Source organism: Cricetulus griseus, chromosome 6 (assembly GCF_003668045.3).
Source record: "Cricetulus griseus strain 17A/GY chromosome 6, alternate assembly CriGri-PICRH-1.0, whole genome shotgun sequence".
Taxonomy (NCBI): Eukaryota; Metazoa; Chordata; class Mammalia; order Rodentia; family Cricetidae; genus Cricetulus; species Cricetulus griseus.
The window spans coordinates 72,858,210-72,884,831 of NC_048599.1; the positions used below are offsets into that span (position 1 = coordinate 72,858,210).

Here is a 26,622-nt window from a genome sequence, read left to right on the forward strand (position 1 = left end):
TGATGATATTCATAGACATCTAACAGTTGAGAATAAGCTTGTGTTGATATTAGGTTAGAAAAAATGTTTTCAGCAGGCAAAGGAACATACGGTGATAGGAGCAGTATTATTTCAAAATACTAAAAATTTTCCTTAATATCTTTTCTCTTACATGGCATAAGAAAACTACATAATGGTGTGAGAGACCATAAATGTTTTATTGGCACTTGTTTCGGTTTTGCCTGTAAACTCACCCTGAGTACCAGTTGTGGGTATCTCAAACTGAGTTCCATAAACATTTACAGCATGTCACTCCATTTCCTACATTTTCCAGAGAGGCAGAAATTTAGTGCTCACAACTTATAAACATAATACCTAGTTGTGAAAACTTGTTTCATTTAGACTCCAGATCTCTGGTCTGTTGGAAGAAAAGTAAATGTTGTAAAGGATATTTGCGGTACTTTTCAGCAGGATCTGAGATTTGGCAAATTCCTTTCCCAAGGAAAACCACATTTCAAAAGATATCCACGGTTAAGTACTTACTGAGATTAACATAAAACTGGAAAGGTCACGTGTGTCCATACCTTCGAATTCACTTGTAAATAACCACTACTTTCTTTACTTCCCCACCCAGGAGCCAGGTTGCAAGAGTCACAGGTGCAGACGGCTTACACTAAAGACTGCATAGAAACAAAAGGATGTAGGCGCCAAGAGGAAAACAGTCTAGCAGAACAAAATCAGTCTAATACCAGGTATTACAGAAGTTTAGATAAAATCACCGAGATAGTGTATCAACTTGATTAGGTCTTCCGCTACGCCTGTCCGATTTGCTTAAACCTTTGTGTTAAGTCTTTATCTCAAGGGCTAGATCTCTTTGCGAAGCACATGGTTAATTTTAACTTTCAATTTTTGGCTCACCAGCCAAACGATTTCTACGATCCCTGAATTTCATTACTCATAAGGAGAAACAGCTTTAATAGGCACAGCCTCAGAGTCATTAAATTACCCACACTACACATCTTGGAAGTCAGATAAGGCAATGTTTGGGTAGAGTCCTGCAGAGATTACAATTCTTGAGCAGAAAACCCCAACACAGAGTGCATAGTGAGTTCAGATGTATTGTAATTAAAGTCATCCAGATGGTAGTTGGATTAATCAATGATGCGGCAGTATTTATCTTGGGATAGAAGATTCTGAACTCCAGGGTGAGAAAATCCCCAAGGTGGGGGTGGAGACAGTTAATAAGCACCCCTGGGAAAGGCCCATTCAGCGAGGGCTGGAAAATTCGTTTGAATTTGAATCAATTTGAATAGAAATCTCCCCCAGGAAGCAGGAACTAGGAACCAGATCCTTTAAGCCCAGCAAACTTTGGGCAGGAAGCGAGCACTGTAAAGCAGCAGCCCGTTGTCTGTGATTTGGGGCGCCGAGAAAGAAACCGCAAGCTGGAAGTCGACTGAGTTCCCTCAAAGAACCCGGGAGGCTTGAGTAACGAACTCCACGCATAGCGTTGGCAAGCCTTGCCGGCTCCGCACCCACGCGAGTGCTCGAGCGCGTAGGCCTCTCCTCCTCCGCCAGGGTGTCCAGCGAGCAGCCCTCGTCCGGCCCGGCCCCCGAATCCGCAGCCCAGGGCGCGGGGCGCCGAGGGGGCGGGGCGATGAGCGGGCGGAGGGCGCAGGAGGTGCATCCTGGGAAATCCAACAACATGGGGCGCCTGGGCTGCGGGCGCTGTGGCCGCCGCGAGTCCCGGCCGCAGGCGCCGCCGCTCGCCTGACGTCCGAACCGAGGCCCGCCAGCCGCAGCCGGGTTCCTCCGGCCAGCCCTCCCCGCCCCCGCGCCCCCCCCCCGGCCGCGCCATGTGAAGGGCCGCTCCCGCCGCCTCTTCCTCCCGCGCCTCCCGCCCGCCCCCGCCGCCTCAGACCCCGCCATGGACGCGCACTACGCGCCAGCGGGCTTCGCCGAGCCTCCCGCGCCCCCCGCCAGCGCCGCCACGCAGCCCGCCGCCCCCGCCTGGGCCTACGAAGCCCGGGTCCCGACTGTCTCCTCCAGCCCCAGCTGCAGCGGCAGCAGTCCCAGCCTGAAGGCCAGGTAGAGAGGGTGGGCTTGGGGTCTCACTGGGCCAGGAAAGGCCGCGGATGCGCCGGGGCCTGTGTCGCCCCTCTGGGGGCCCCGGCCGGGTGGGGACCTTTGGGGCGCCTTTGATGGCTCTCGGGAGAGCCTGTGGACAACTCCTGGCGGGTGGTCCTGGCTGGGTGAGGCATGGGGCAGGATTCGCGCCTGGGGCGGTTCGGGGCGGGAGGCTGAAGGGAAGGATGGATGGGAGTGGAGGGGCTCAGTTACCCCTCGGTGCTGGACTCCCGCTTGGTGAAGTTTAGGCTCCAGGCTGAACTCAGTACCTGGGGAACCGGGACTGACTCTGAGGGGAGGCCTAGCGGGGCGCCGCAGAGCCCTGGGCAGTGACATTCCATTGTATTGGAACCTGGGTGGCCGACAATATGGTGTTGGGGGCCTCAGCAGTATAAAGGTGGGGGCGGTGGCTGATAGGACGAGGCGCGGGGCCGTGTTGCTGACACTGGAGGACCTGGGATGGCTGGGCTGCAAGGGAACCTCCAGGGCGGAACGCGAACGCTGAGCAGGAGCTGGGTGACATATGTTTGCAGTGGTGGCTCTGTTCCACGCGTTCAAAGTTGCTCTTGGGTTTCCTCTCCATTTAACAACGGCAGGAAGTCAAGAATCCCTCTTTGCTGTCTGTCCCTGAGGGTGACTTGAGTGTTGGGAATCTTTGAGGGCTGGTGGTCAAAGAAGGCTCTAAAAGGTCGAAAACCCAAAACGTTTCTCCATCCCGGCTTCATGCAATAGTGCGGGCGTTCCAGAGTTCATCTTTGAACTCCAGCATGGCCAAAGGACCCCAAAATGTGGACCCCTGTTTGATATTAAAGCTCTCGGGAAATGTGTAGTTGTAGTACCACACTTTGAAACGGTCCCATTCGAAGATAACTGGAAGGCGTGGTCTGGTTTGGAGGCTTTGGGAGCGGGTTAGTTTTAAAGCCACCTCCCCTGAACAATACTGAATCTGGTAGGTGCCGATTCTGACCCAAGAACAGGGGAATCCTGGCTTGTTAATTAATGACTTCATCCTTAGCTACCAACAGGAAGCTTCGTTGCCTATATGATTTCACCAGGTTTCTAAATAATTTTAACGACACGAGTGAACTTTTTATTTCACTTTACAGATTGCAGTATTCTAATTATCTTTGTTTTAAGGAAAGTGCGGCTTTCGAGATTTAGAATAGATGTGTAAAGAGTAGCTGGTCTTTGTCTTAGATTGTACCTTGGAATTATTCTGAAAGAATGGAAAAATAATGCTTCAACAAAAGGGAAATAATAAACCTCAGAAAATCTTATCCCTTTTGTTTAAAAGAGCCAGGATTTTTAAAAAGAAAGTGATTTTTCCAGTTTCTCGAGCTAACTGGTGATATGCGGAGGTCTTTTAAGAATAACTGTAGTTTTGTGTTATATGTAAGTAAGCCATTTGAAGAATTTTAGGAAGGATATTTGGACCTTCCTTGATTATATTTGGTGGTAATTTTACTATTATTTTACAGAGAGCATTTTCATTGTCTATGATAATTTACAAATTAACTTGTCTTCAGTGGACAGCAGTGATAGGTAATGTACAGCACTTATTATCTCCACTTAAAAAAAAATGTTCTATTAGGCAAATAACCCCGAAATGCTGCCTATTTATTTATTGTCTGTTATTTCTTTGAGCAGAATACCTCCGAGACAAGAAACAAAAACTGACTGGTCATATTTTCCAAATGTTATCAGAGTAACACAGAACCACTCCCCAAGCCTGTTTGAAAACAAAGTTTAAAATATATTTTTTTTAGATGTTAGTAATACTTAAATACAAACCCCCTCCCATTGCTTTAAAATCATTTTTGGAGGGGTGTGGTCAGCTAAATTATAGCATGGAAAATGCAGGCTTTCCCCCTCCCCCACAAAACCTGCTTTGTTAACATGTTGTGTTAGGATCAGGCCATCTGTACAGGGCTGCTCACACTTAATTGTACTTTACTTTTCTTCAAAATAAGCAAATGTCTTCTTTGATTTCAGTTACATCAGAAATAACTGTATCTGGAATATGCTTTAAGAGTCCTTAAATATCAGGCATTTTTGGAACTCAGTCATATTTTTACAACATTTTAAAAAGCTGTTTCATAATTTGTGTATCAGTTGAATGTTTTTGTTTCGCTTTTGTGGCAGTTTCTTCTGAAGGTGCAAATGAACACTAGCTGTGATGATGTAATATGGGTATTTATCCATAAAGAATTAGCTTGTCTGCCACTTTATTTCCTGTAACTTATTCAGAAGCTGACAGATGGTAATGGCATTCACTTGTTACTGACATGGCATTTAACATCCTACTTTATGTCTTTGGTTGCTCCTAAAATGCATTTTCATCATTCAGTAGGAAGGTAAATCATGAGTCTGAAACAATATTTTCTTTGATAAAGCAATCCCATCAGATGTTAGATTTTAGTTTATTTTTGTGTTGGCTTTTTGTTTTGTTTTGTTTTTTGAGACTAGGCTGTCCTGGAACTCAGGATGTAGACCAGGTGGTCTCAAACTTAACAGAGATTCCCCCTGCCTCTGTCTCCTGAGTGCTGGGATTTAAAGGTGTTTGCTAATATGCCAGGCCATATTTGATTTTTTGTTTTGTTTTGGTTTCTCGAGACAGGGTTTCTTTGTGGCTTTGGAGGTTGTCCTGGATCCAGCTCTTGTAGACCAGGCTGGTCTTGAACTCACAGAGATCCACCTGCCTCTGCCTCCTGAGTGCTGGGACTAAAGGCGTGTGCCACCAACGCCCGGCCATATTTCATTGTTTTAACAGTTGGAAAATGATGAGAAACTCCAGGTTTGTCTTTTGTTCCTGCTGTTTTCGTTAAAAAGGATTTATGGAGAGGACTTTGGAACCTGAATGCTTCTAAAACAGCACTTGGTAATTACTTGTGTAGTTTGGTAATAGGAACTGGTCTTGTACATTTCTACTTGTTTGTGCCCCTCAGTTTTAGAAAGCAAATGAGCATACCCTTTGCCCAGCATCTTGACCTTTTAAGGGGTTGTTTACTTTTGTGTTTTCAGGGGTCAATATGGATGCTTTAAGAGATAATAAACTGAAGGGAGTAAAAAAGGCTAAGGTGCCTTTAAATTAGGGAGCCTTATAAACATGTAAGAGACCGATAATAGTAGCTTGTATTGGCACAGAATGGAGACAAAGAGAAGTGAAGATATATTTAACAGTAGCAGGGCTAGACAGGCATGGAAATTTGCACCTATAATCCCAGTAGAAAGGAAGATTTCTTTGAGTTCTGGTCCTGCCTGGTTTACAATGTCTCAGCCCCACAAAAGGCAATAAGGCTTAGTGACAACACAGAGAACTCCCAGGTTTCTGGACTGAGCAACTAGATGACTGGAGGTGTGGACAAAGATGAATCTGTAAGGATAAATAGAGGTGAGATGGGTGTAAAAACATGAGCTCATCATTAAATGACCTTTATTTATTCAAGTAAAAGGTCAGAGAGATAGTGAAATATGTGACTAGGTGCTTAAAGGAGGTTTGAACTGAAAACAAGTAAGGTCATCTCCTTTGAGATGGCATTTAAAAACATATCAATCCCAAGCTTTGAGTAAACATGAGGGATTAGTTAGAAGAAGAATTAAAAACTAGTCAAGAACAAGGAAAAGCTGTGGGTCAGAGATGATGAAGGAACCAGGAAAGTGCAGTACAGTTGAAAGAAGAATGTTCAGTCCATAGCAAAAAGGACACTGAAATAGGATATTGGTGTTGTTTCTAGGCCAAATCATGAAAGCGTATTCATTTAACTGTCACATGAGTGAATGCGCCATTAGACTTAACCATACAGCATCACAGTATAATGGCTAAACATAGACATTCAAGACTCACAGTGCCCAAGTTTAAATCTTAGCCTTGTCACCTAGAAGAAGCTCTGTGGCTGCAGATGTATTGCTTAATGTCTCTGTGCCATAGTTTCCTCATCCATAAAAGGAAAGTAGAAAGAATATATACTCTAGGACTAGAGAAATGGCTCAGCAGTTAAGGGCATTTGCTGCTCTTGCAGAGGACCTAGGGTTGACTCCATTCCCACCACCTGCATGATAGCTCACAGGTCTGTAGTTTAATTTCCAGGAGATTTTGATGCTCTCCTCTGGGGGCACCATGCATCTGCATGATGCACATATATACATACAGAAACAACATTCATACACATAAAACTGTATTTTAGAAAAATCTATTGCAAAGGATTTTTTGTGAGGAACATTATGTGTAGAACAGTGGCTAATACAATGAGTTGCTCATGAAACAAATAGCACCTATAGCAACAATACTGTTTCCATGAGTTAATAGTTTTTGAACTCTAATAGCAGAAGTTTGGCTGAAATAACCTTTTACTAATTTGGGATTGTCTTTACTTCTTATAAATTGTGATTTATAAGAGCTTTTGAAAACTTGAAGGACACTCGAGCTTTAAGACTTAATCCCAGAACTCAGGAGGCAGAGGCAGATGGATCTCTTGAATTTGAGGCCAGCCTGGTCTACCAAACAGGTTCTAGGACAACCAGGGCTACACAGAGAAACTTTTAAGACTCACTCAGAGGGTGGGGATGTAGTTCAGTGAGATTACTTCCCTACCATGCCTTGGATTCGATCCCCAACACCACATAAAAACCAGGTATAATGAATGATGACTTTGTGTGGGAGTTGGAGTGAATGCTATAGGTGCATCTCATTCCCCCTCCACACTGTAGTAGGAGTCAAGATGAAGGGTTTGAATGTTTGTGATTATTGAAGTATATGGGCCACTTCTTGTCTTCTTCACATTTCCTTGCTGTGTTCTCTGGAATGAGTACTAAAGTCTGCCATAGCATACATGTTTTCTCTTTTGTTCATTAAATCAGTATCCGAATACCTGATAGATGTGAGGTGATGTAGCCTTTATCATAAAATATATTTCTTCAGTGAAAGCTCAAGAAATCTAATGACATACATTTAATGACTCATTAAAATGTACCAAGTATCTGAGTTCCTGATACTAGACCCAAGTTCTTTTTTTTTTTAATACTTTATTTAACTTTATTTTTTGTGCATTGGTGTAAGGATACCAGATCCCCTAGAACTGGGGTTACAGACAGGTGTGAGCTGCCATGTGGGTGCTGGGAATAGAACTCGGGTCCTCTTGAAGAGCAGCCACTGCTCTTAACCACTAAGCCACCTCTCCAGCCCCTAGACCCAAGTTCTACAGAATACTGTAGAAATAGGAAAGACACTGTCCTGCATCTTAAATAACTTGTGATCTACAAGTGACAGGGTAATTAATATACTTGTTACTTCTCCTGTCTTGGCTTCTAAATGCTGGTGTGAGCTGGGGCTTAGAGTTCATCCTTCTCTCTTCATCACTCCAGCTCAACTTGATACGAATGAGATGGCATACAAAATTTATATCTTTATTTTTTAATCTAATGCCTGACATCTTTGCGTAGATATTGAGTAGGTGTTTCAAACATAGTAATTCTAAAACATATCTTCCCCATCTTAGTAAATGCTACTGCTGTTTACCATGATTCCCATAGAAACTGTTATAGTTTTTTCCTGTTGCTTTCTTTGCTTCTACTTTAGGCCCTCTAAATTTTGTTTTAATTATTTGTTTTATGTGTATGAGTGTTTTGCCTGCATGTATGTCTGTGTACCACTTGCATGAGATGTTCTTACAGGTTGGAGGAGGGCTAGCATCCCCTAGAACTGGGGTTACTGATGGTTGTGAGCCACCATATGGGTACTGGGAATCAAACCCAGGTCTTCTGCAAGAGCAACCACCAGTGTTTTTAACCTCTGAGCCATCTCCCCAACCCCATAATGCATTTTATTATATATTTATTCTTACAACTCAAATTGAGTGATGCTTATCTTGTTTAAAAACTTCCAGTGTTACTCAGAGTCACATGTTTCTCACATTGCACCATCCCTGCAGTCAGGTTGGCCTTTTTTCCTGAAACATGCTGAAATACGACTTCTGTGCTGGCTGTTCTTTTCACCTGAAGTTGTCTTTCTTTGCTATTTCTGGGCAATTCAGCTCTTTCCTGGATTTTTTCCTGACTGCCCTGATAGAGGGATACAGAACTGTTAATAGTTCTTTTTAGAATACAGTTTCCCCTTCACATCATCGTCATCTTTGAACTAATTCTGCTGATTTTTCTCAAACTTTGTAGTGTTGTTCTTCTTTCACCATCTCACTAGCTCTACTACTTGAATAAACATTTCAGGAGACTAGGAATCATGTAGTAATTGACAGCATAAGCTAAAGAGTAGCAATGGGTTTGTATTTTGACTCAGTTTCAGTATGACTGGCAACAAGTTTCTTTTTTTTTTTTTTTTTGAGACAGGGTTTTTCTGTGGCTTTGGAGACTGCCCTGGAAATAGCTTTTGTAGACCAGGCTGGTATGGAACTCACAAAGATCCTCCTGCCTCTGCCTCCTGAGTGCTGGGAATAAAGGCATGCGCCACCAACGCCCTTCTTCTTCTTCTTCTTCTTCTTCTTCTTCTTCTTCTTCTTCTTCTTCTTCTGCTTCTGCTTCTGCTTCTGCTTCTGCTTCTGCTTCTTCTGCTTCTCCTGCTTCTTCTTGATTTATTTATTTATTATGTATATAGTGTTCTGCCTCCATATAGTATTCTGTATGCCTGCATGACAGAATAGGGCATCAGATCCCATTATAGATGGTTGTAAGCTACCACCATGTGGTTGCTGGGAATTGAACTCAGGACTTCTGGAAGAGCAGTCCTCTTAACCCATGAGCCATCTTTCAAGCCCCCCAGTTTCGGATTCTTAAGGTTTAAGTAAAGTAACTTAGAAAAGCTCTAGAACCATGTCAGCATATAGAACAGTGCATACAGCAACATTTATTGCCAGCATTGCTGCATTCTGAATGCCAGTAAACATTCAGCAAATGGAATAACTGCTACCAGGTACATACTTTTTTCCTTCAGGAGAGGTACAAATATGTCTTACAGTAAAAATTCTTCCTATTTAAGATGATCGTGAAACATTTTCCAGTTAGATTGCATACAAACTGACTTGCATTATTAGTGTTGCCTAATAGAAAGCACAAAGCAGGAGCTTTCAAGAACAAGTGTCCAAGAGAAAGGACTTGGACTCTGCTCTGCTAGTTTGGGGCTGGTTTTTCAACTGGCATAGCATCACTTCTGTCCGTGTCAGTCTGTAAAGTCTCTAGCTACGTGCAATCATTATGGGAGGGAGACTGTATGAAGGAATATGTTTCATTGTGGGGGCTCACCAGAGTCATACTACCATAGAGTAAGTACTATATAGTTTAGTCTCTGTAAAGATTAGGAAACTTTAGAGGGTTTTATAGAAGACTGATAATGTGAATGAATTTGCTTTTGTTTTTTGAGGTTTTTTTAAATGTGTTTATTTATGTCTCTGTAAATGTATGCTACTTGAGTGCTTGGCAGTGAACTCTAGTCTTCTGGAAGAACAGCAATGGTGTAGTAAAAAGTTTTACCTCATTTAGTATTTTTATTAATTTGAGAATTTCATGCTGTGTTTTGAGCATAATCATGCAGCTTCCCCAACCCTATTTTTTGAGATAGGGTCTTACTATATCTACTGGAATTCTACCTAAACCAACTGACCTTGGTTACATATTCACAGAGATCCATCTGCCTCTGCCTCCCAATTTCTGGGATTAAAGGCATGTATCCCTTTTAATTTTCTAAAGGTATGTTTATTTTTAATGTGTGGGTGTTTTACCTGCATGTATATCTGTGCAACATATGGGAGTACTGCTTGTGGGGGCCAAAGAGGAAGTCCCTAGAACTGGAGTTACTGGGAATTGAACCTGGGTCATTTGGAAGAGCAGCCTTTGTTTTTAATACTGAACCATGAACCATCTTTCCAGCCCCACAACAATAATTTTGGTTTGTTGTTTGTTTGCTTGCTTTTGGTTTTGGTTTTGGTTTTTAGAGTCTGGGTGAAACTAGGTTTCTCTGTGTAACAGCTCTGGCTGTCCTGGAACTCACTCTGTTCCAGGCTAGCCTTGAACCCACAGAGATCCATCTACCTTCTTCCTCAAGAGTGCTGAGATTAAAGGTATGTGCTACTACTGTCCACTGTTTTTTTTTTGTTTGTTTTTTTTTTAAGTGATAGAAATTGTTCATAAGTTTGTCAGTATTTAACTTGAGAGTGTGTGTGTGTGTGAGTGTATTATAAAAATGTTGTATTCATTTCACTGTGCATTCGAGCGTGTGTGCACATACATGGAGCCAGGGGTAAATGGTGTCTTCCTCTATCACTCTCTACTATAGTATTTTGAGACAGGGTCTGTCACCGAACCTGGAGTTCAACACTCTTGACTGGCCAGTGAATCTTGGAATCTGCCTCCTACAATATTGAGGAAACAGATGCATGGCTTTTTTTGTGGATGCTGGGAATCCAAATCTAGTTTCTCATGCTTGAATACCAAGTACTTTGGAGCCATCTCCTTAGCCCACCACCTGTTTTGAACTATGTCAGTAAATATTGACATTAAAGATTCCGTGGCAGTAATACAGGGGTGATAAAAAAAAAAAACTTTGTTCTTAGCAAGTCATAGTTATAATTCTAGCATGCTTAGGAGGAGCCTGAGTTCCAGAGCTATATAGGGAAACCATGTCCTAAAAAACAAAATGAAAGTTCTGTGGGGTTTCTGTTTGTGTGTTTGAGATGGAGGGTCATTGAGCTCAGGCTGGATTCTATCTGGCTATGTAGCTGAGAATGAACTTGAACCTCTTGATCCTCCTTCCACTTCCCAAGTGTTGCGATCACACATAGTGTGCTACCATGTATCTGGCAAAAATCTTTGCACTTGTTGAGCTTAATTTAACTTCCTAGCTGCTAGGAAGTCAGGGAGACAGTTCTTTGAGGAACTAGCTGAGGAAGCAGCATGTGCAAACGTCCTAAGGCAAGAAGTTTGACATTTGCTTTCCCTGATACAATCTTACTGGTCCTGCAGAGTTGCCTGAGGACTTGCTGAAAATACTGGCTGCTGGCCCAGCGATATGAATCTGTCCTCTGGGATATAGCCCTGTAATTTGCATTCCTAACAAGTCCCTGGGAGATGCTGTGCTGCTTACTAAAGGACCATACTAAGAACATTGATGTGGATCTTGTCTCTCTTGGCAGCTGTTTAAGTTAGAGCTACCTCTTCACAGAGCTTTCCTGACCAGCAAATCTATTTTTAGTTATATGTAGGTATCTTAATGTGGGAATGTGATGCTAAAAGAGGTGTCAAAACCATTAGAGCTGGAGCACAAAAAGTTGTGATCCTCCTGATTTGAGTGCTTGGAACCAAAGGGTCCTCTGGAAGAGCAGCAAGTGTTTCAACCTCTAAGCCATCTCTGCAGTCCGTCCATCCCCCAATTTAAATAGAACCCTTTTTCACTTTGAAGTGTGTGCACATGGCTGACAAGACCAAGAAGTGAGTTTAGAGGTTTGTATAGAGGCAAAGGAAGCTCAGAAATCAAGGTTTTAGGGGGTGACATATTCTCAACCTTTAGCTGAGAACTGATGTCAGTTTTAGGTTCCAGGTGTTGTGTACTACTCTGATAATTTTTGTGTGCATAATCTCAGCTCCTCTTTCTCTGCAATAGATGTTATTGTTAACCCATTTTACAATAAACTGAAGCATAGAAAGGTTAACTTTCTTAAGAACATTAATGCTATTAAATGACAGACATTTTGGACTCTGGAAATGTGATGGAGAATATGCTGTTAATTACAAGGTGTTTTAGTTCTCTGGGCAAATTCCTGAGGTTGAGGATATGGGATAAAACAGAACTGTTACATGAAGTAAAAAGTAAAAGAAAGTTAGGGATGGAAGACTTTGAAGAAGGGTCTTTGGAGCTTAGCATCTGTGCTGAGGCTGTGCTCCCATTTGTTTGTTTTGTTTTTCTTTTCTTTTCTTTCTTTCTTTCTTTTTTTTTTTCAAGACAGGGTTTCTCTGTAGCTTTGGAACCTGTCTTGGAACTCACTCTGTAGACCAGGCTGGACTTGAACTCACAGAGATCCGCCTGCCTCTGCCTCCCAAGTACTGGGATTAATGGTGTGTGCCACCACCATCCTGCTCCCATTAGTTTAAAAGGATTAGGATTCTTTTCCCTAGAGCATACTTTGGGTAAAAGTTTTTAGACTAAGGTCATGGGTTTCTACCAGATTGATGCCATAATATGTGGAAAATTCGGAAATACTAACGTGCCTCATATTTAAAGTATTGTTTGGTATACAGCTTTCTATTAATTTTCTTTTGGTTTCTTATGGAACCTGCACAGATTCTGCCTTGTTTTCTTACCTTTAGATGGACACACCAATTTTTCACTGTGTGTATTAATTACTTGACAAAATACTTGGGAAAAAAGCATCTTAAGGAAGCTTTTGTTTTGGGTTATGGTCAGGACTGTCAGGCAAGGTCTGGTGGCAGAAGCAGGTGGAGGCTAGTTACATTGCATCTACAGTTGGGAATCTATCATTCTAAGACTCCACCCCACAGAAAGGTACTACTCATAGAAGGTGGATCCTCCTATCTTGGTGGATCTAGATAAATCCCTCACAGACATGCTCAGAGATTTACGTCAAATTTGACTTAAAAATCTCATCAACTTGACAGTGAAGTGGACCATTACAACCACCCCTTGTCAACTTGACTCTCAAATATCACTTTTATGTCACAACATTCCACTCTATGTCCCCATAGGCTCATCGTCATCTCATTGAAAAATGTATTCAGTCCAACTTCAAAAGTGCCATGGTATTTAGCAGTTACAACATTGTTTAAAAGTCCAAAGTCCAAATCTTATCTTAGATTCAAGGTACTTTTTTAACTGTGAGTGCCTATAAACTTGAAAAGAAAGTTACACTCTGCTGGCACAAGAAACATTCCAATAAGGAAGAACAGGGCATAGTAAGGAATGATTGGATTAAAGTAAGACCCAAACCCAGCCAGGAAAAAAATCAGATCCTGCAACTAACTATAAACTCTGAAGGTATGTGCTAGCTTTCCATCACTGTGACAGAATACCTGAGCAAATAATTTATAATGAGAAAAGGTTTATTCTGGCTTTTGTTTCTATCCATGGTATCCTAAACTTTCACCTTGGGCCTGTGGTGCCACAGAGCTTCATGTCAGGAACATGTGGTAGATTTAAAGCCACTCATTTCCCTGCTAGAAAACAGAGACTTGGGGGTGGGAGTGGAGTTCCATTATGCCCTTCAAAGAGTACAGCCCCAATGATATAATTTCTTTAAGGCTCCTCTCCATTGATAATTCAAGATCAATACCAGGGTCCTCGGAAGGCTCTGCTATTAAGAGGCACTGTTGCTCTTGCAAAGGACCCAGGTTTGGTTCCCAACACCCATATATTTGCTCACAACTGTCCTATAACTCTATTTCCAGGTCTTCTTCTGACCACTCTAGGCACCAGGCATGCAAGTGGTACAGATAAACACATGCAAGTAAAATACTCATCTACATTGTGATGATTTGAATGAAAATGGCCCCCATAGGCTCATAGGGAGTGGCATTGTTAGGAGGTGTGGCTTTGTTGGAGCAGGTATGGCTTTGTTGGAGGAAGTGTGTCACTGTGGGGTGGGCTTTGAGACTCTGTTCAAGATACCACCCAGTGTCACAGTCTACTGCCTGTTACTTCATATCAAGGTGTAGTCAGCTGTTGTGGGTTGTTTGTACACTGTGTAAAGATATATTGCTGTGATTGGTTTAATAAAGAGTTGAATGGCCAATATTTAGGCAGGAGGTATAGGAGAGAGAGGAGATAATTGAGCACACAGGAGACATGAGAGGAAACAGGAAGTGCAAGATGGAACACATACATATTTTGGTTTTGATTACTCCCAAGTTTCTCTCTGTCTGAGCTCAGTTTAGAATTTATAATTTTTTGAGACACCAATTCCCAGTTTTTCTCTCAAGTTTTAGTTCTGAATTCTCATTCTCCTTGTGGGTTGATTCTCAATCCATTCCTAAATCTGCATTTCATGTGATTGATTGCAAAAATACAAATTGTGGCTGGGTGGTGGTAGCTCATGCCTTTAATCCCAGCACTAGGGAGACAGAGGCAGGCAGATCTCTGTGAGTTTGAGGCCAGCCTGGTCTATAGAGTGAGTTCCAGGACAGTCAGGGCTGTTATACAGAGAAACCCTGCCTCACCCCCCCCCCCAACAAACTGTGAATGGTGGGTTGCTGTCTTTAAATAGACTAAACCTAGTCCCTCTAATGCTTACATACTATCCTTTTTTTCTCCCTTTGAGACAAGGTCTCTGTGTAGACCAGGTTGGTTAAAGTTAGAGATAAACCTGCCCCTGCCTCCTGAGTGTTGGGATTAAAGCTGTGCCACCATGTTTTGCATTTTAATGATTCCTTAAGTAGGAATAAGGAAAGGCGAGAGTATAGTTTGAACTCAGAAAACATCTTTGAGTGTAGTAATTATTGTTGTTGATCATAACTTTATCTTACAAATAGGGTTATTTCACAAACTCTGTTCTCAGTCTGCTTGTCATTTACCATGCTTGAGTATTTTGGTACTTAAAATGTCTTCAGTAAATACATAAATGGTAATGATAAACCTTCCACGCCTGACTTTTGACTTTTTTTTAATTCTTTGAGTCCTTTTTGTTCAGCCGCTCTTAGTTGTACTCTGAAGGAGTTCTAGTGTAGCTACCTGTTTCGTCCTCAGAATTCCCTATCTCAATTCTCAACTTGTTCAGGAAGGACCTAGATTGTTGCTTTGAGGCTTTACTGTTTACTCCAGGTAATCAGTTTATCAGATTATCTTTCTACCAGTGATTTCTTCGAACTTTTTCTTTTAATTTTTTTCTGGGGATTGAACCCAGGGTTACATGCTATGCATGTGCTCTACCCATGACCTGCACCTCTAAGCTCTCTCTGCATTGTCCCTGGGTTCAGTCAAAGAACTCTTAAAAGTTTTCAAAGTGAATTTGTATTATAGTATACCTTACAAGTTTTTAGAGCCTCTTGATGATAAAATGCCATATTTGTTTGACTCCTGATAACCTCATAGCATCCTCTAGTAGAGGTCTACCAGTGTGTTGTTATAATTTCATTTCCAGACCTTTGTATATGCTGTTTCATTTTCCTAGGATACTTCTTTCTTTCCTTAGATAATTTTGTATCCTTTCAATACTCAGCTGCCATTTCCATACAGTATTATATGTTTCTGTTTCCTTAGCTTTTTTATTTTTCTTAGTCTCTAGTCAAACACTTGGCAATCAAGAAATGTTAATTGTAAAGGTGTAACCTTTAGGTGTAATAATGATGGCATTGACTGAGAATTTATGTGACAATTGTAGTACTGTGTAAAGTGCTTCTTAGGCGTTTCATCACTTTACTTGTTGGCCTGCTTCTCTGGCAGTAGTCAGGCCACTCAGGCCATGGCTCAGTGGGAATTCTGTTCTTGCAGGCACTGGTTATGTTGTTGCTGCTAAGTATAGCTTGTAATTACATCTCTGTTCTATTTACCAATAAGACCTCAGAGTCAAAGTCTGGGATGAAAACCTGCTAGCTCAGAGAGGTTGAGAAGCAACAAGCTGACCTCTCTTTGACAGCATTGGCATCTTCAAAAGAGAGCTGCCTTGCCCTACACCAAAAGAACCCACTCTACACTAAGTCCCTCCCTACTACTTCCTGTGTATCTTTATCCATCTTCCAGATGCCCTTTGACTCTATGATTACTTTCTACTAGTTGCTAACTGGCCTCCTGACCCAAGCTTGATTTTATTTAATTAACGAAAACTCGGAGTTCACAGTGTAATCGAATATCACACAACATTTACTCTCACAACATCTGGCAGGGGCAGGTGTTGTTATTACCCATATTTTATAGTTGAGTAAACTAAAGCTCAAGTCACAGAATTTGTAAGAACTGAGTTTAAGTCCTGCAGGCTAGTTGCAGAACCTGTACATTAATAAACAAAACAAGGCTGGGTGGTGGTGGTGTACGAAACCTTTAGTCCCGGCAGAGGCAGAGGCAGAGGCAGAGGCAGGTGGATCTCTGTGAGTTTGAGACCAGCCTGGTCTACAGAGGGAGTTCCAGGACAGGTTCCAAAGCTACACAGAGAAACCCTGTCTCAACACCCCCACACACAAAAACAAAAACAAAAAAAGAGAAACAGTTGTTGCAAAGATTCTTAATTACTTTTCAGATTTGTAATAAATAATCATTCTTAAGCTAATGGGGTTTTGTTTTTAAGTCTCAGACTATGATTAGCCAAAACAAAGTTTTGTAGAATGTTTGGCTAGTAAATGTGATAGAAATTTTAGGGTACAAACATGAGATTAATTCCATAGATTTAGTTTTTGTTTTTGTACAGATTTTTTTTTAAGAATTAATTTTAAGTGTGTGTGGGGGGTTGTGGTGATATGTGCTTTTATAAGTGAGGTATCCACAGAGTGCAGAAGAGGAAGTCAGCATCAGATCATCTAGAGCTGGAGTTACAGGCATTTGTGAGCTAGGGGTGCTGGATTCAAACTCAGGACCTAGGTAAGAACAGTACTTTCTCTTAACATCTGAGTCATTTCCACCCCAAGATTTTTTTTTTAATTAAGAAAACATTTGTGTGTGTGTGTGTGTGTGTGTGTGTACCATGTGTGTGCCCGGTGCCCATGGAAGCCAGAGGAGGGTGTCAGAAACCCTGGTTACCCAGAATTACAAATGGTTGTGAGCAGCCATGTGCTGCTGGGAACTAACTGAACCCTGGTCTTCTGCAAGAACAGCAAGTGTTCTTAACCATTCAGCTGTCTCTCTAGTCCCAAATTCTATACTGAAAAAGAAGGCTGTGGACTCTGCTCAGAGTTGCAGGAGCAATTGTGTAATCAGGACATGAGACTCAGGGGCTCCTGACTGCACTCCTGGGTTTTTATCTTCCTCAACCATGGAAAGATGATATTGCCAAGGCTTAAGAAAAAGGAACTTTTTCAAGATAGGGTTTCTCTGTGGCTTTGGAAGCTGTCCTGGAACTAGCTCTTGTAGAACAGGCTGGTCTCAACTCACAGAGATTCACCTGCCTCTGCCTCCCAAGTGCTGGGGCTAACGGCATGCACCACCACCGCCCTGCAAGAAAAAGGAACTTTAAAGAGAATGCTGTTTTCTTTGTACTCTAGTTTCCAGTGGCTAAATTCTTTAACACAAAGAGAGCAAAGTGACATAATTTCTTAGGACAAAATCATTCACTGATTGCTTAAGAAACTTAACCCCTTATGTGCAAATTCTAGCTTGTTTATCTAGGATTTAACACATTTCAGAGGACTTTTGATTAATTGATTTTTAAACTTAGGTTGTGTTTTATTCCTTAAGCAATATAGACATGGGTAGGCTAACAAAGGATGGCTTTGCAGATAAAGATGCTTGCTGCCCAATCTAACAACCTGAAGTCAATCACAGAACTCATTTAAAGGAAGTTCTAGTAAACCAACTCCACAGATGTTGTTCTTTGACCTCCACTTAAGTGCTGTGATATGTGTATGCCCCCAACATCATAGTAATAATAGTCAATTAATTAATGAAACTTAGTGTTCTTGGTTAATGCTAATTGGATTACAACTTTCGAGAAAGGTTATACTTAAAATAGAGAAAAGAGTGGCAGTTAAATAATAGTTTTGGTTTGGGGGGGTTAATAAAGGTCTTAGGAAAGGCTATGTGGAACTTTAAACACACACACACACACACACACACACACACACACACACACACACACACACACACTTACTTTATAAGCTGGTCCAAATACAGGAATTATAAACAGTATCCGTATTCTGACAAGTTTCTTTTCAGTCTAGAGTTAAGACAAAATAAATTGGCCATTGTTTAAAACTACTAGGAGCTGGTACTTTTGTTGTGGCACCTTCTTGGCTGTCAGCTGTGTTAAGATGAAGCTGAATATCTCCTTCTCAGCTATTGGTTGTTAGAAAGTCATTGAAATGGACTATGACTATCTTCTTAATGATAATGTTGCACAGAAAGGAACAGTTAACACTGATAACTGGGTCATCACAGGTTGTATAGCTGTCAGTCCATTTTCCTCAGCCCATAATTAACCACATTCCTATTAGCTGCTGCTTCTTTTTCTGTCCTAGCCCCAGTCCCTAACAAGCACAGTGATCCTTGCTTCTCCAGGGATTTACTTACTTGAGAATTTCATACAAATGAATTGCATGTGGACTCATCTCTTTTGTGTTTAGTTTCTGCTTCATATTTTCTATGTTCATCTTTTTTGAGTCTGAACAGTGTACCATTATATGTGTACCACACTAAGATTGCATCTTATTCCGGGTTATCATCAAGAAAATAAAACATGTAGAAGTGTGGTGTTTTATATACTTTCTATGCAAATATGAATTATGTAGTCCACATGCTGTGGCAATCAGTCCCAAGATTCCTCAAAGAACTAAAACTATCATTATCACCCTGCTATACTACTCCTGGGTGGTATACTCTAAGGTGTCAAAGCATAGGGCAGAGATACTTACAGTGCTGGTTATCTTGTTTAGAATGTCGGTATTCACATTAGCCAGGTTGTGATACTGGCTTAGGTGTCTATCAGTAGATGAATGGATAAGGAAACTGTTATATAAGTACATGCCATACATGTACAAAAATGTCATTCATTGTGAAACCATTGTTTTATACAGTATTTTCACCAATTTAAATTCTGTATATTTAGGGGCTGGAGAGATGGCTCAGAGGTTAAGAGCACTGACTGCTCTTCCAGAGGTCCTAAGTTCAATTCCCAGCAACCACATAGTGACTCACAACCATCCGTTATAAGATCTGGTGCCCAGATATACATGGAAGCAGAATGTTGAATACATAATAAATAAATAAAATATTTAAAAAAAATCTGTATATTTAGAAAATATAAGACACGATATAGGACTTTTTTTTTTTTTTTTTTTGAGACAGTGTTTCTGTGTGTAGCACTTACTGCCCTGGAACTCACAGAGATCTGCCTGCCTCTTCTAAACTCTGGGATTAAAGGCATGTGCCACCATCTCTCTAGAATTATTTTTGAAGAGGAATGTAAACTTGGATGGAAATAGGTATAGAAGATGGGAAATATGAAAATGCAAAGCATTTATTAAAAAAAAGAAAAGAAAATGCAAAGCATTATTCTATCAAACCAATACACTAGTTTTAAAAGTTGTTTGTTTTGATACTGCCTATATGGTGATTAAGTTGAAGTGTGCTTATTAGACTGATTCACTAATTTATAAAATTTAATGAGCCTGGTCCTTAAAAGGGGTATACTCCAGCATATAAACTATAATAAACATATGCATGCACTTCCATCCCTACCTGTGAAGTTTATTTCCGTTTTTTTTAAGATTTTATTTATTTGTTATGTATACAACATTCTGCTTCCATGTATATCTGCATGCCCCTCCCCCTTTTTAAAAGATTTATTTATTTATTTGTTTATTTATTTATGCAGTGTTCTGCCTACATGCCTGCTGGCCAGAAGAGAGCACCAGATCTCATAATGGATGGTTGTGAGCCACCATGTGGTTGCTGGGAATTGAACTCAGGACCTCTGGAAGAGGAGTCAGTGCTCTTAATCTCTGAGCCATCTCTCCAGCCCCTTATTTCCGTTTTATACTTTTGGTTTTTGCTAGTTTCATATGTTCTTTGGCTAAAGCAATTTACAACTGCTAGTTGCTCTTCTATATATAGTTTGATTATCTCATTTGGGGTATGTGCATAAAAATTATATATTGTGCTTTGTATTATATATTTACTATATTTTACAACATTATTGTATTATATATTTTAATACTTTCCTCTCTGATTTAAGCTATCAGGATGGACATCCCTCACAGTCGGAATCAGATATCCTTCAAAGACAGACATTTGCAGCCTCTCATCAGCTTCCTGGTTATGCCACCACTCCTCAAGCAACTGGTAATAGTTCTTTTGTTAAGTATATTATGATTCTAGGTATATTGAGTGAATAAGAAGAAAAATCAACTTTCACATTTTGGTTTATAAACATAATATATAAGACGTCTATGCATTGGGAATGCTAAAATAAAAATGAGATAAAGTTTGGCTTTAATGATAATAGACAAACACATTTTTCTTTCTTGCATCTTTGGAGGTTTAATATATATCTAACCAGAGTCAGGTATAGTGGAGCACACCTTTACCCAGTGCTCAGGAAGGAAGTGGCAGGCGGATCTCTGTGAGTTTGAGACCAGCCTGGTCTACATAATGAGTTCCAGTTCAGCTAGAGCTATGTAGTAAAATACCCTGTCTCAAAAAAATAAAATAAAAACAAAAATAACACACACATGTTCACAGAAATCTATAGTTAATTAAAACTGATAAAAATAAATCTTAAATAAGAATGCTGTCGGGGGCTGGAGAGATGGCTCAGAGGTTAAGAGCACTGGCTGTTCTTCCAGAGGTCCTGAGTTCAATTCCCAGCAACCACATGGTGGCTCACAACCATCCGTTATGAGATCTGGTACCCTCTTCTGGTGTGCAGATATACATGGAAGCAGAATGTTGTATACGTAATAAATAAATACAATCTTTAAAAAAAAATGCTGCCTTAAATGTACAGCCTCTAGACATGTCCTTATTGTCAATTTTCATAACAATTATGTATCTTTGGTTGTTAGACAGTTCATGAGCATGCAGTCAGTATGCAAGAGATTTCTTCAATGAATATAATTTGGTTTAACAAAAAAGAAATAACATGGTGTTAACATCTCTATTATTTTTTATTTATTATGTTAGGTATAGGCAATTTAGTGTTTTAATTTTGATGTTTTATACATTTTATTTCATTATCTTATGTTAGGAATTTGGGGTAAATTAATTGCTAAAGAATTATGTACACTTTTCCTGGCTTCCATTTTCATATGACATTTGTCCAATTCCCTATGTGTAAACTCATCTATTTTAAATGTTATAGATATAAATTGTTGCATTAAATATTTTAGTACTGCCGGGTGGTGGTGGCACATGCCTTTAATCCCAGCACTTGGGAGGCAGAGGCAGGTGGATCTGTGTGAGCTCGAGACCAGCCTCGTCTACAAGAGCTAGTTCCAGGACAGCCTCCAAAGCCACAGGGAAACCCTGTCTCGAAAAACCAAAAAAAAAAAAAAAAAAAAAAAAAAAAAAAAAAAAAATTAGTACTATCCACTCATTTAATCTATGAAAATGGACATTCCTCATAGATGGAATCAGATATCCTTCAAAGACAAACATTTGCAGCCTCTCATCAGCTTCCTTTTTATGCTGTCACGCTTCCAGAACTTTGATTTTACTTTAAGAAAATATTCTAAAAGCCATATGGTGTTAGGTCATTCCTTTAATACCAGCCAGCACTCAGGAGGCAGAGATAGGCAGATCTCTTTAAGTTAGAGGACAGCCTGGTCTACAGAGTGAGTTCTAGGACTGACAGGGCTAAACAGAGAAACCATGTCTTTTGTTTTTTGTTTGTTTGTTTTTTTTTTAATGTAATTTTAAAAGTTTACATACAAATCTAATTTGTAAGACTTTTTATTAGCCCATAGACATTTTTATGGGCTAAGCGTTGCCGATCACTACTGTGTCAATATTTATTTAAATATGAGTGCTTTAATTGCATAAAGGTTTTGTATGTTCTCTTCATAGGCATGCATTCCTCAGCAGCAGCTGAGCTGTTTGTTGCAGGACCCTTGCCAACCACTGGAGCACTTCCACCACCTGTTCTGCCTGCTTACCAGCACCCTGCTACCTTTAGCAATAGAAACTTTGTGACCACCTCACCTTTGGTGCTTCAGGATTCATCTTTTAACACTACATCAAATGGAATTTTAAATACTCATGATCCTTTGCTACAAATTAAGACTTCCCAGGGAACTGTTCCAACTGCTTTGGCATTTGAGCGCCTGGGCAGTTCTGCATTAAGTAACAGCATACCACCTCAGTCTTCAACATATCGATCAGCTCAAGAATCTGCACCCCATCTTTTACAACCTCAATTTAGTTTGTTGCCTTCAACACTTGGGGGAGCTCAGCAAACCCCTCAAGCCTACAGTTCAGCTCTTTTTACTAGTTCTGCTGCTTCCATTGAAAGAGCCCTTCTTCGAGAATGTAGTGTTATTAAACACCACCAGCGGCCTTCAGGTTCCCAGTCTATTCAGGCACAACTGACTGGTTCACAGCATCCCTTACACAATTATCTATCAAGTGCAAGTATTGGTAATTTTCAGGAAACATCCAGACAGTCATCTTTATCCTGTAGCTCAATTCGAGATTCTACTCAGGTGAGCAATGGAGCATTGCAACAAAAGACTCCGCAGGTCTCAGCAGAACTTGCTCAGTCTTATTCATCTGTAATCCCATCATCAGGGTATCTTCCTTCTGCTACAAAAGTAGACGGCTGTTCTACAAAACAACCACTAATATCAACTACAATTCCGAAGCCTCAAAGTGTAATTCCTCCTGTGCAAACACTAAACTATTCTAAGCCTTTACATAACCAGAGTTCTGTAATATCAGGTCAAGCACAAATTTATTCTACAGCACAGTTACCCAGCCTTTTATCAGTCAGTCAGTCCCAAAATTATGGTTTAGTGCAACCACATAATGTGCCATCTATTGTTCATTCACAAGTTTATAGGTCCAGCAGGGTTGAGAAATTGCCATCCTTATATAAAACATTGACTTTTTCTGGGTCATCTCAGCCTGTAACTTCTGAAAATCAGACACTTAGTTATTCATCCAGTCAGCAAGAAGTGTTATCTTTAGTTACAAATGAGAATTACCCTGCTCAAACAAGAGACCTGTCATCAGCCAGTCAGTCTCAAAATTATTCATCTGGTCACTCTCAGGGTTTATCACCAGTTAGCCAAACACAGGTCAGTTATTCATCTCAATCGCAAGTTTTATCAGTTGTTAGCCCTTCAGAAAGCTATGCGACAGGACAGTCTCTGACATTAACAGCCCCTTCTCTTTCTTATTCTTCTGCCTCTCGAGGTCAGACCTTGCCAGATTCTAGCCCAACACCAAATTATATTTCTATGCATTCATCCCCAAACACTCATACCCAAGGATCTTCACCACCTCAGCCCCAAAAGTTTTTGTCTGCTGTGCAGTCACCTTTTGCATCTTCTACTCATGGTCAGGCAATACAGAATAGCATACCTTCACCTGATCCAAAGTCTTACGCTGAGAGAAAACTTGACTCAAATGTGTATACGCCTTCAAAGCAAGATGATGATTTTCCGATGCAAAAATTACAGGCATTGCAGTCACAGTCATCTCTTGAGTCATCAAGCCAAAGGCTACCTGATGGAGAAGTGAATGCTCCTGAGTCAATTTATAAGACATCGAAGTCAGATGACCGATATTCTCAAAATATAACCAGAAATAACTCCCACCTTGAAGACCAGGTTGTTGGAGTTGCTCTCCAGGGTTCAAAACAAGAAGAAAACATGGTTGGTCCAGTGACACAGCTTAACCAGACAAGTGGCCAGCCCAATAATACAGTAAACCCTGATGTTAAGAAGGCAACTAATTTAATGCAAGCTCCACAGATAAGGCTGAGTACTAAAGACCTCAGCCAGCAGCATTCTCTCATACAGAAGATGCATGAAGCCAAGGTTCAGGAACAGCATGATCAAATAATTAGTGCCTCATCTCAGCTACAGATTCCAAATCATGCTTTAGGGCATAGTCATCAGGCTCTTCCTAATACACCAGTCCTTTTAGATTCTGCCTGTGACTTACAGATACTTCAGCAGGCTGGGATTCTACAGGCAAGCCTGGGATCAGCAAAGGCATCTTTACAAGTACATCGTGTTGAGAGTCCTCAACAGGTCGTCCACCCTTTCCTTCAGATGGATGGTCATATCATCCAGCGCAATGGTGAGCATCCGCAGCAGCAGCTGCATCCTCAGAGTTCTGATATTATGAAATTAGACCTCCCTGAACCTTCAAAACCTTTGCAACAGCTAGCAACAAAGGGCCCTTTCAGTGAAACCAGTCAACATGATTCAAAGAATCAGTTTGTTTCTCTTGGATCAATATGCTTCCCAGAGGCAATGCTTCTCAGTGATGAGAGAAATATTTTATCAAATGTAGATGACATCTTGGCAGCTACAGCAGCAGCTTGTGGGGTTACACCTTCTGACTTTTCCAAGTCCACTTCAAATGAAACCATGCAGGCAGTTGAAGGTAGTGATTCGAAATCTCCTTTTCAGCCATCATTAGATGTCAGGCATGTGAATGCAGATTTCAACTCCATAACAGCTACAGTAGGAAAGCCACAGAATATTAATGACATTTCCTTAAATGGAAATCAGGTGACTGTAAACCTTTCATCAGTACCCAGCCTTCAGTCAAAAACAATCCTTGATCAACAGCACATGGAAACACCTGTCCAAAATATACCAACTAAAGCACCTTCAGCCATGGTTGGACCAGGTCATGAAGTGCAGGAGCAAAGTTCTGACCCATTTGAGAAACAGTTGACTCTGAATCATGAATCTAAAGAAGATAGTGAAATTGCTGTTGACAGTGCATTAAGTAATAACAGAAATCAAGAGTTTGTGTCTACTAGCCAGAGCATAAGTGGAGAGAGTGCAGCATCAGAGAATGATTTTACCCTAATAGGTGATGACAGTGGTATGTCAGGGAATCACAGAAGGAACACACTTACACTGCTGGCCATGGCCCAGCCTGGAGATGTGGCCAGTGGCAAAACTGAAGATGAAAAGCAAGATGCCACATATTTTAACCTTCCAAAGAAAAAAGCTAAAGGAAAAGGACAAGGTAAAGAGGAAGAGGACAGTAATCAAAAACAAATGAAAAAGTCTGCCCAAGGCAAGCGCCAGAACCCCAGAGGTACAGACATGTATTTACCATACACTCCTGCTTCCTCAGAAAGTTGTGACGAAGGTTACCAGCATCAAGAAAAGATGAGGCAGAAGATCAAAGAAGTAGAGGAAAAGCAGCCAGAGGTCAAAACAGGATTTATCGCTTCTTTTTTAGACTTCCTGAAGTGTGGGCCCAAGCAACAGTTTTCTACCCTTGCTGTTCGAATGCCTAATAGGACCAGACGATCAGGAACCCAAGTCACCCGTACCTTGTATCCCCCATCACTTGGAAAGATGTCACCTGCAACACCTGCGCCATCAGCACTAGATACTGGAGGAGTCAGTCCATCAGAAAAAGTTGACAATGAACTTAAAAATTTAGAACAATTATCTTCCTTTTCTTCTGATGAGGAAGATCCTGGCATGTGTGGCCATGATGCCTATAAGAACATCTCTGCTCCCTTAACTGCATTGGATGCTACTTCTGATAAAACAAAGAAAACAGGTAAAGTTTTAAACAGATTCACAGCTGTCACATCCTATTAGTTTTTTAGCTATGGCGTACATTTTAAAACCTTATTGGTTGTATGAAGCTCTGCAAATACATCTTATGGACAAGAAATATCTTGGGATTTTGCTTTTTGATTTTTCTTACATGTAGGAATTTGGTTATGCCACAAATACCACCTTACTAGTCTGCTACCTGCACTTTTACAAGTGTAGACATCTTAAGGCAGTTTTAGAATAGGAAGCATTATATTACAGATCCTCTTATATAAGCCTAGCATATTTTCTTAATGTTCCAGTTTACCCAAAGATTAGCATTTTAATATTAGATGTGGTTGTGTACAAAGTGCATATTAATCTGGTCAACATTCTGTGCTGGCTTCTCACTATATTCCCAAATCTTGGGATAGACACCTTAGTTTTTCATTTGATTAGCATAAGAAAGATTTTTAAGAAGCACTGCTGTTGATAAACAGTTGGCAGGTAAGTAACACTTTTTTGTGTGTGTTTTGTTTTGCTTTTGAAATAGGGTCTCATTATGTAGACCAGGCTGACCTTGAACACAGTGCTAAGATTAGAGGCATAAGCCACCATTGCAGCCACAGCTTACTGTTTTTTGTTTTTTTGTTTCTCAAGACAGGGTTTCTCTGTATTGTTTTGGAGCCTGTCCTGGAACTCGATCTGTAGACAAGGCTGGCCTCGAACTCACAGAGATCCACCTGCCTCTGCCTCCTGAGTGCTGGGATTAAAGGTATGCGCCACCAATGCCCGGCTCACAGCTTACTATTTTAAGGAACAGGTTAAGGAAAACATAAGTTTTCGCCAACACCTCTCTGCCAGGAACAAGGGTTAGGAGATGTGCTCACGAGAAGGGGCTGCAGAAGTGGTTCAGGAGTTGAGAACACATACTGCTTTCCCAGAGGACCTGAGTTTGATTCCCCCATTATCCATGTTGAGAGTATCACAGCCACCTGTAACTTTAGCATCAGGGGGCCATTGATGCCTCTAGCTCCTTTGGGCACCTGCACTCTTGTACCCAATTGTACACATGCACATCATTAAAAATAGAGAGATGTACACAAATGATATAACAGAGTAAGTGAACTACTGAAGCCCATCTTACTAGTGACTAGCAAGTGACAGGTTGGTATCTGAACGTGGGTTTGACTG

At 40.9% G+C, this 26,622-nt stretch overlaps 1 protein-coding gene across 1 annotated transcript in view; it reads left to right on the plus strand.

The window, feature by feature from the left end:
• The first annotated feature begins 1,770 nt into the window (after positions 1 to 1,770).
• The window catches only part of Qser1 (glutamine and serine rich 1), a 51,751-nt gene continuing 26,899 nt past the window's right edge, over positions 1,771 to 26,622 (plus strand). Inside the window, exons 1-3 of the mRNA XM_027422331.2 lie at positions 1,771 to 2,064; positions 19,929 to 20,035; positions 21,758 to 25,450. Coding sequence (XP_027278132.1) covers positions 1,904 to 2,064; positions 19,929 to 20,035; positions 21,758 to 25,450 — 3,961 coding nt within the window. The 5' untranslated portion in view covers positions 1,771 to 1,903. The remainder of the gene's footprint in view (positions 2,065 to 19,928; positions 20,036 to 21,757; positions 25,451 to 26,622) is intronic.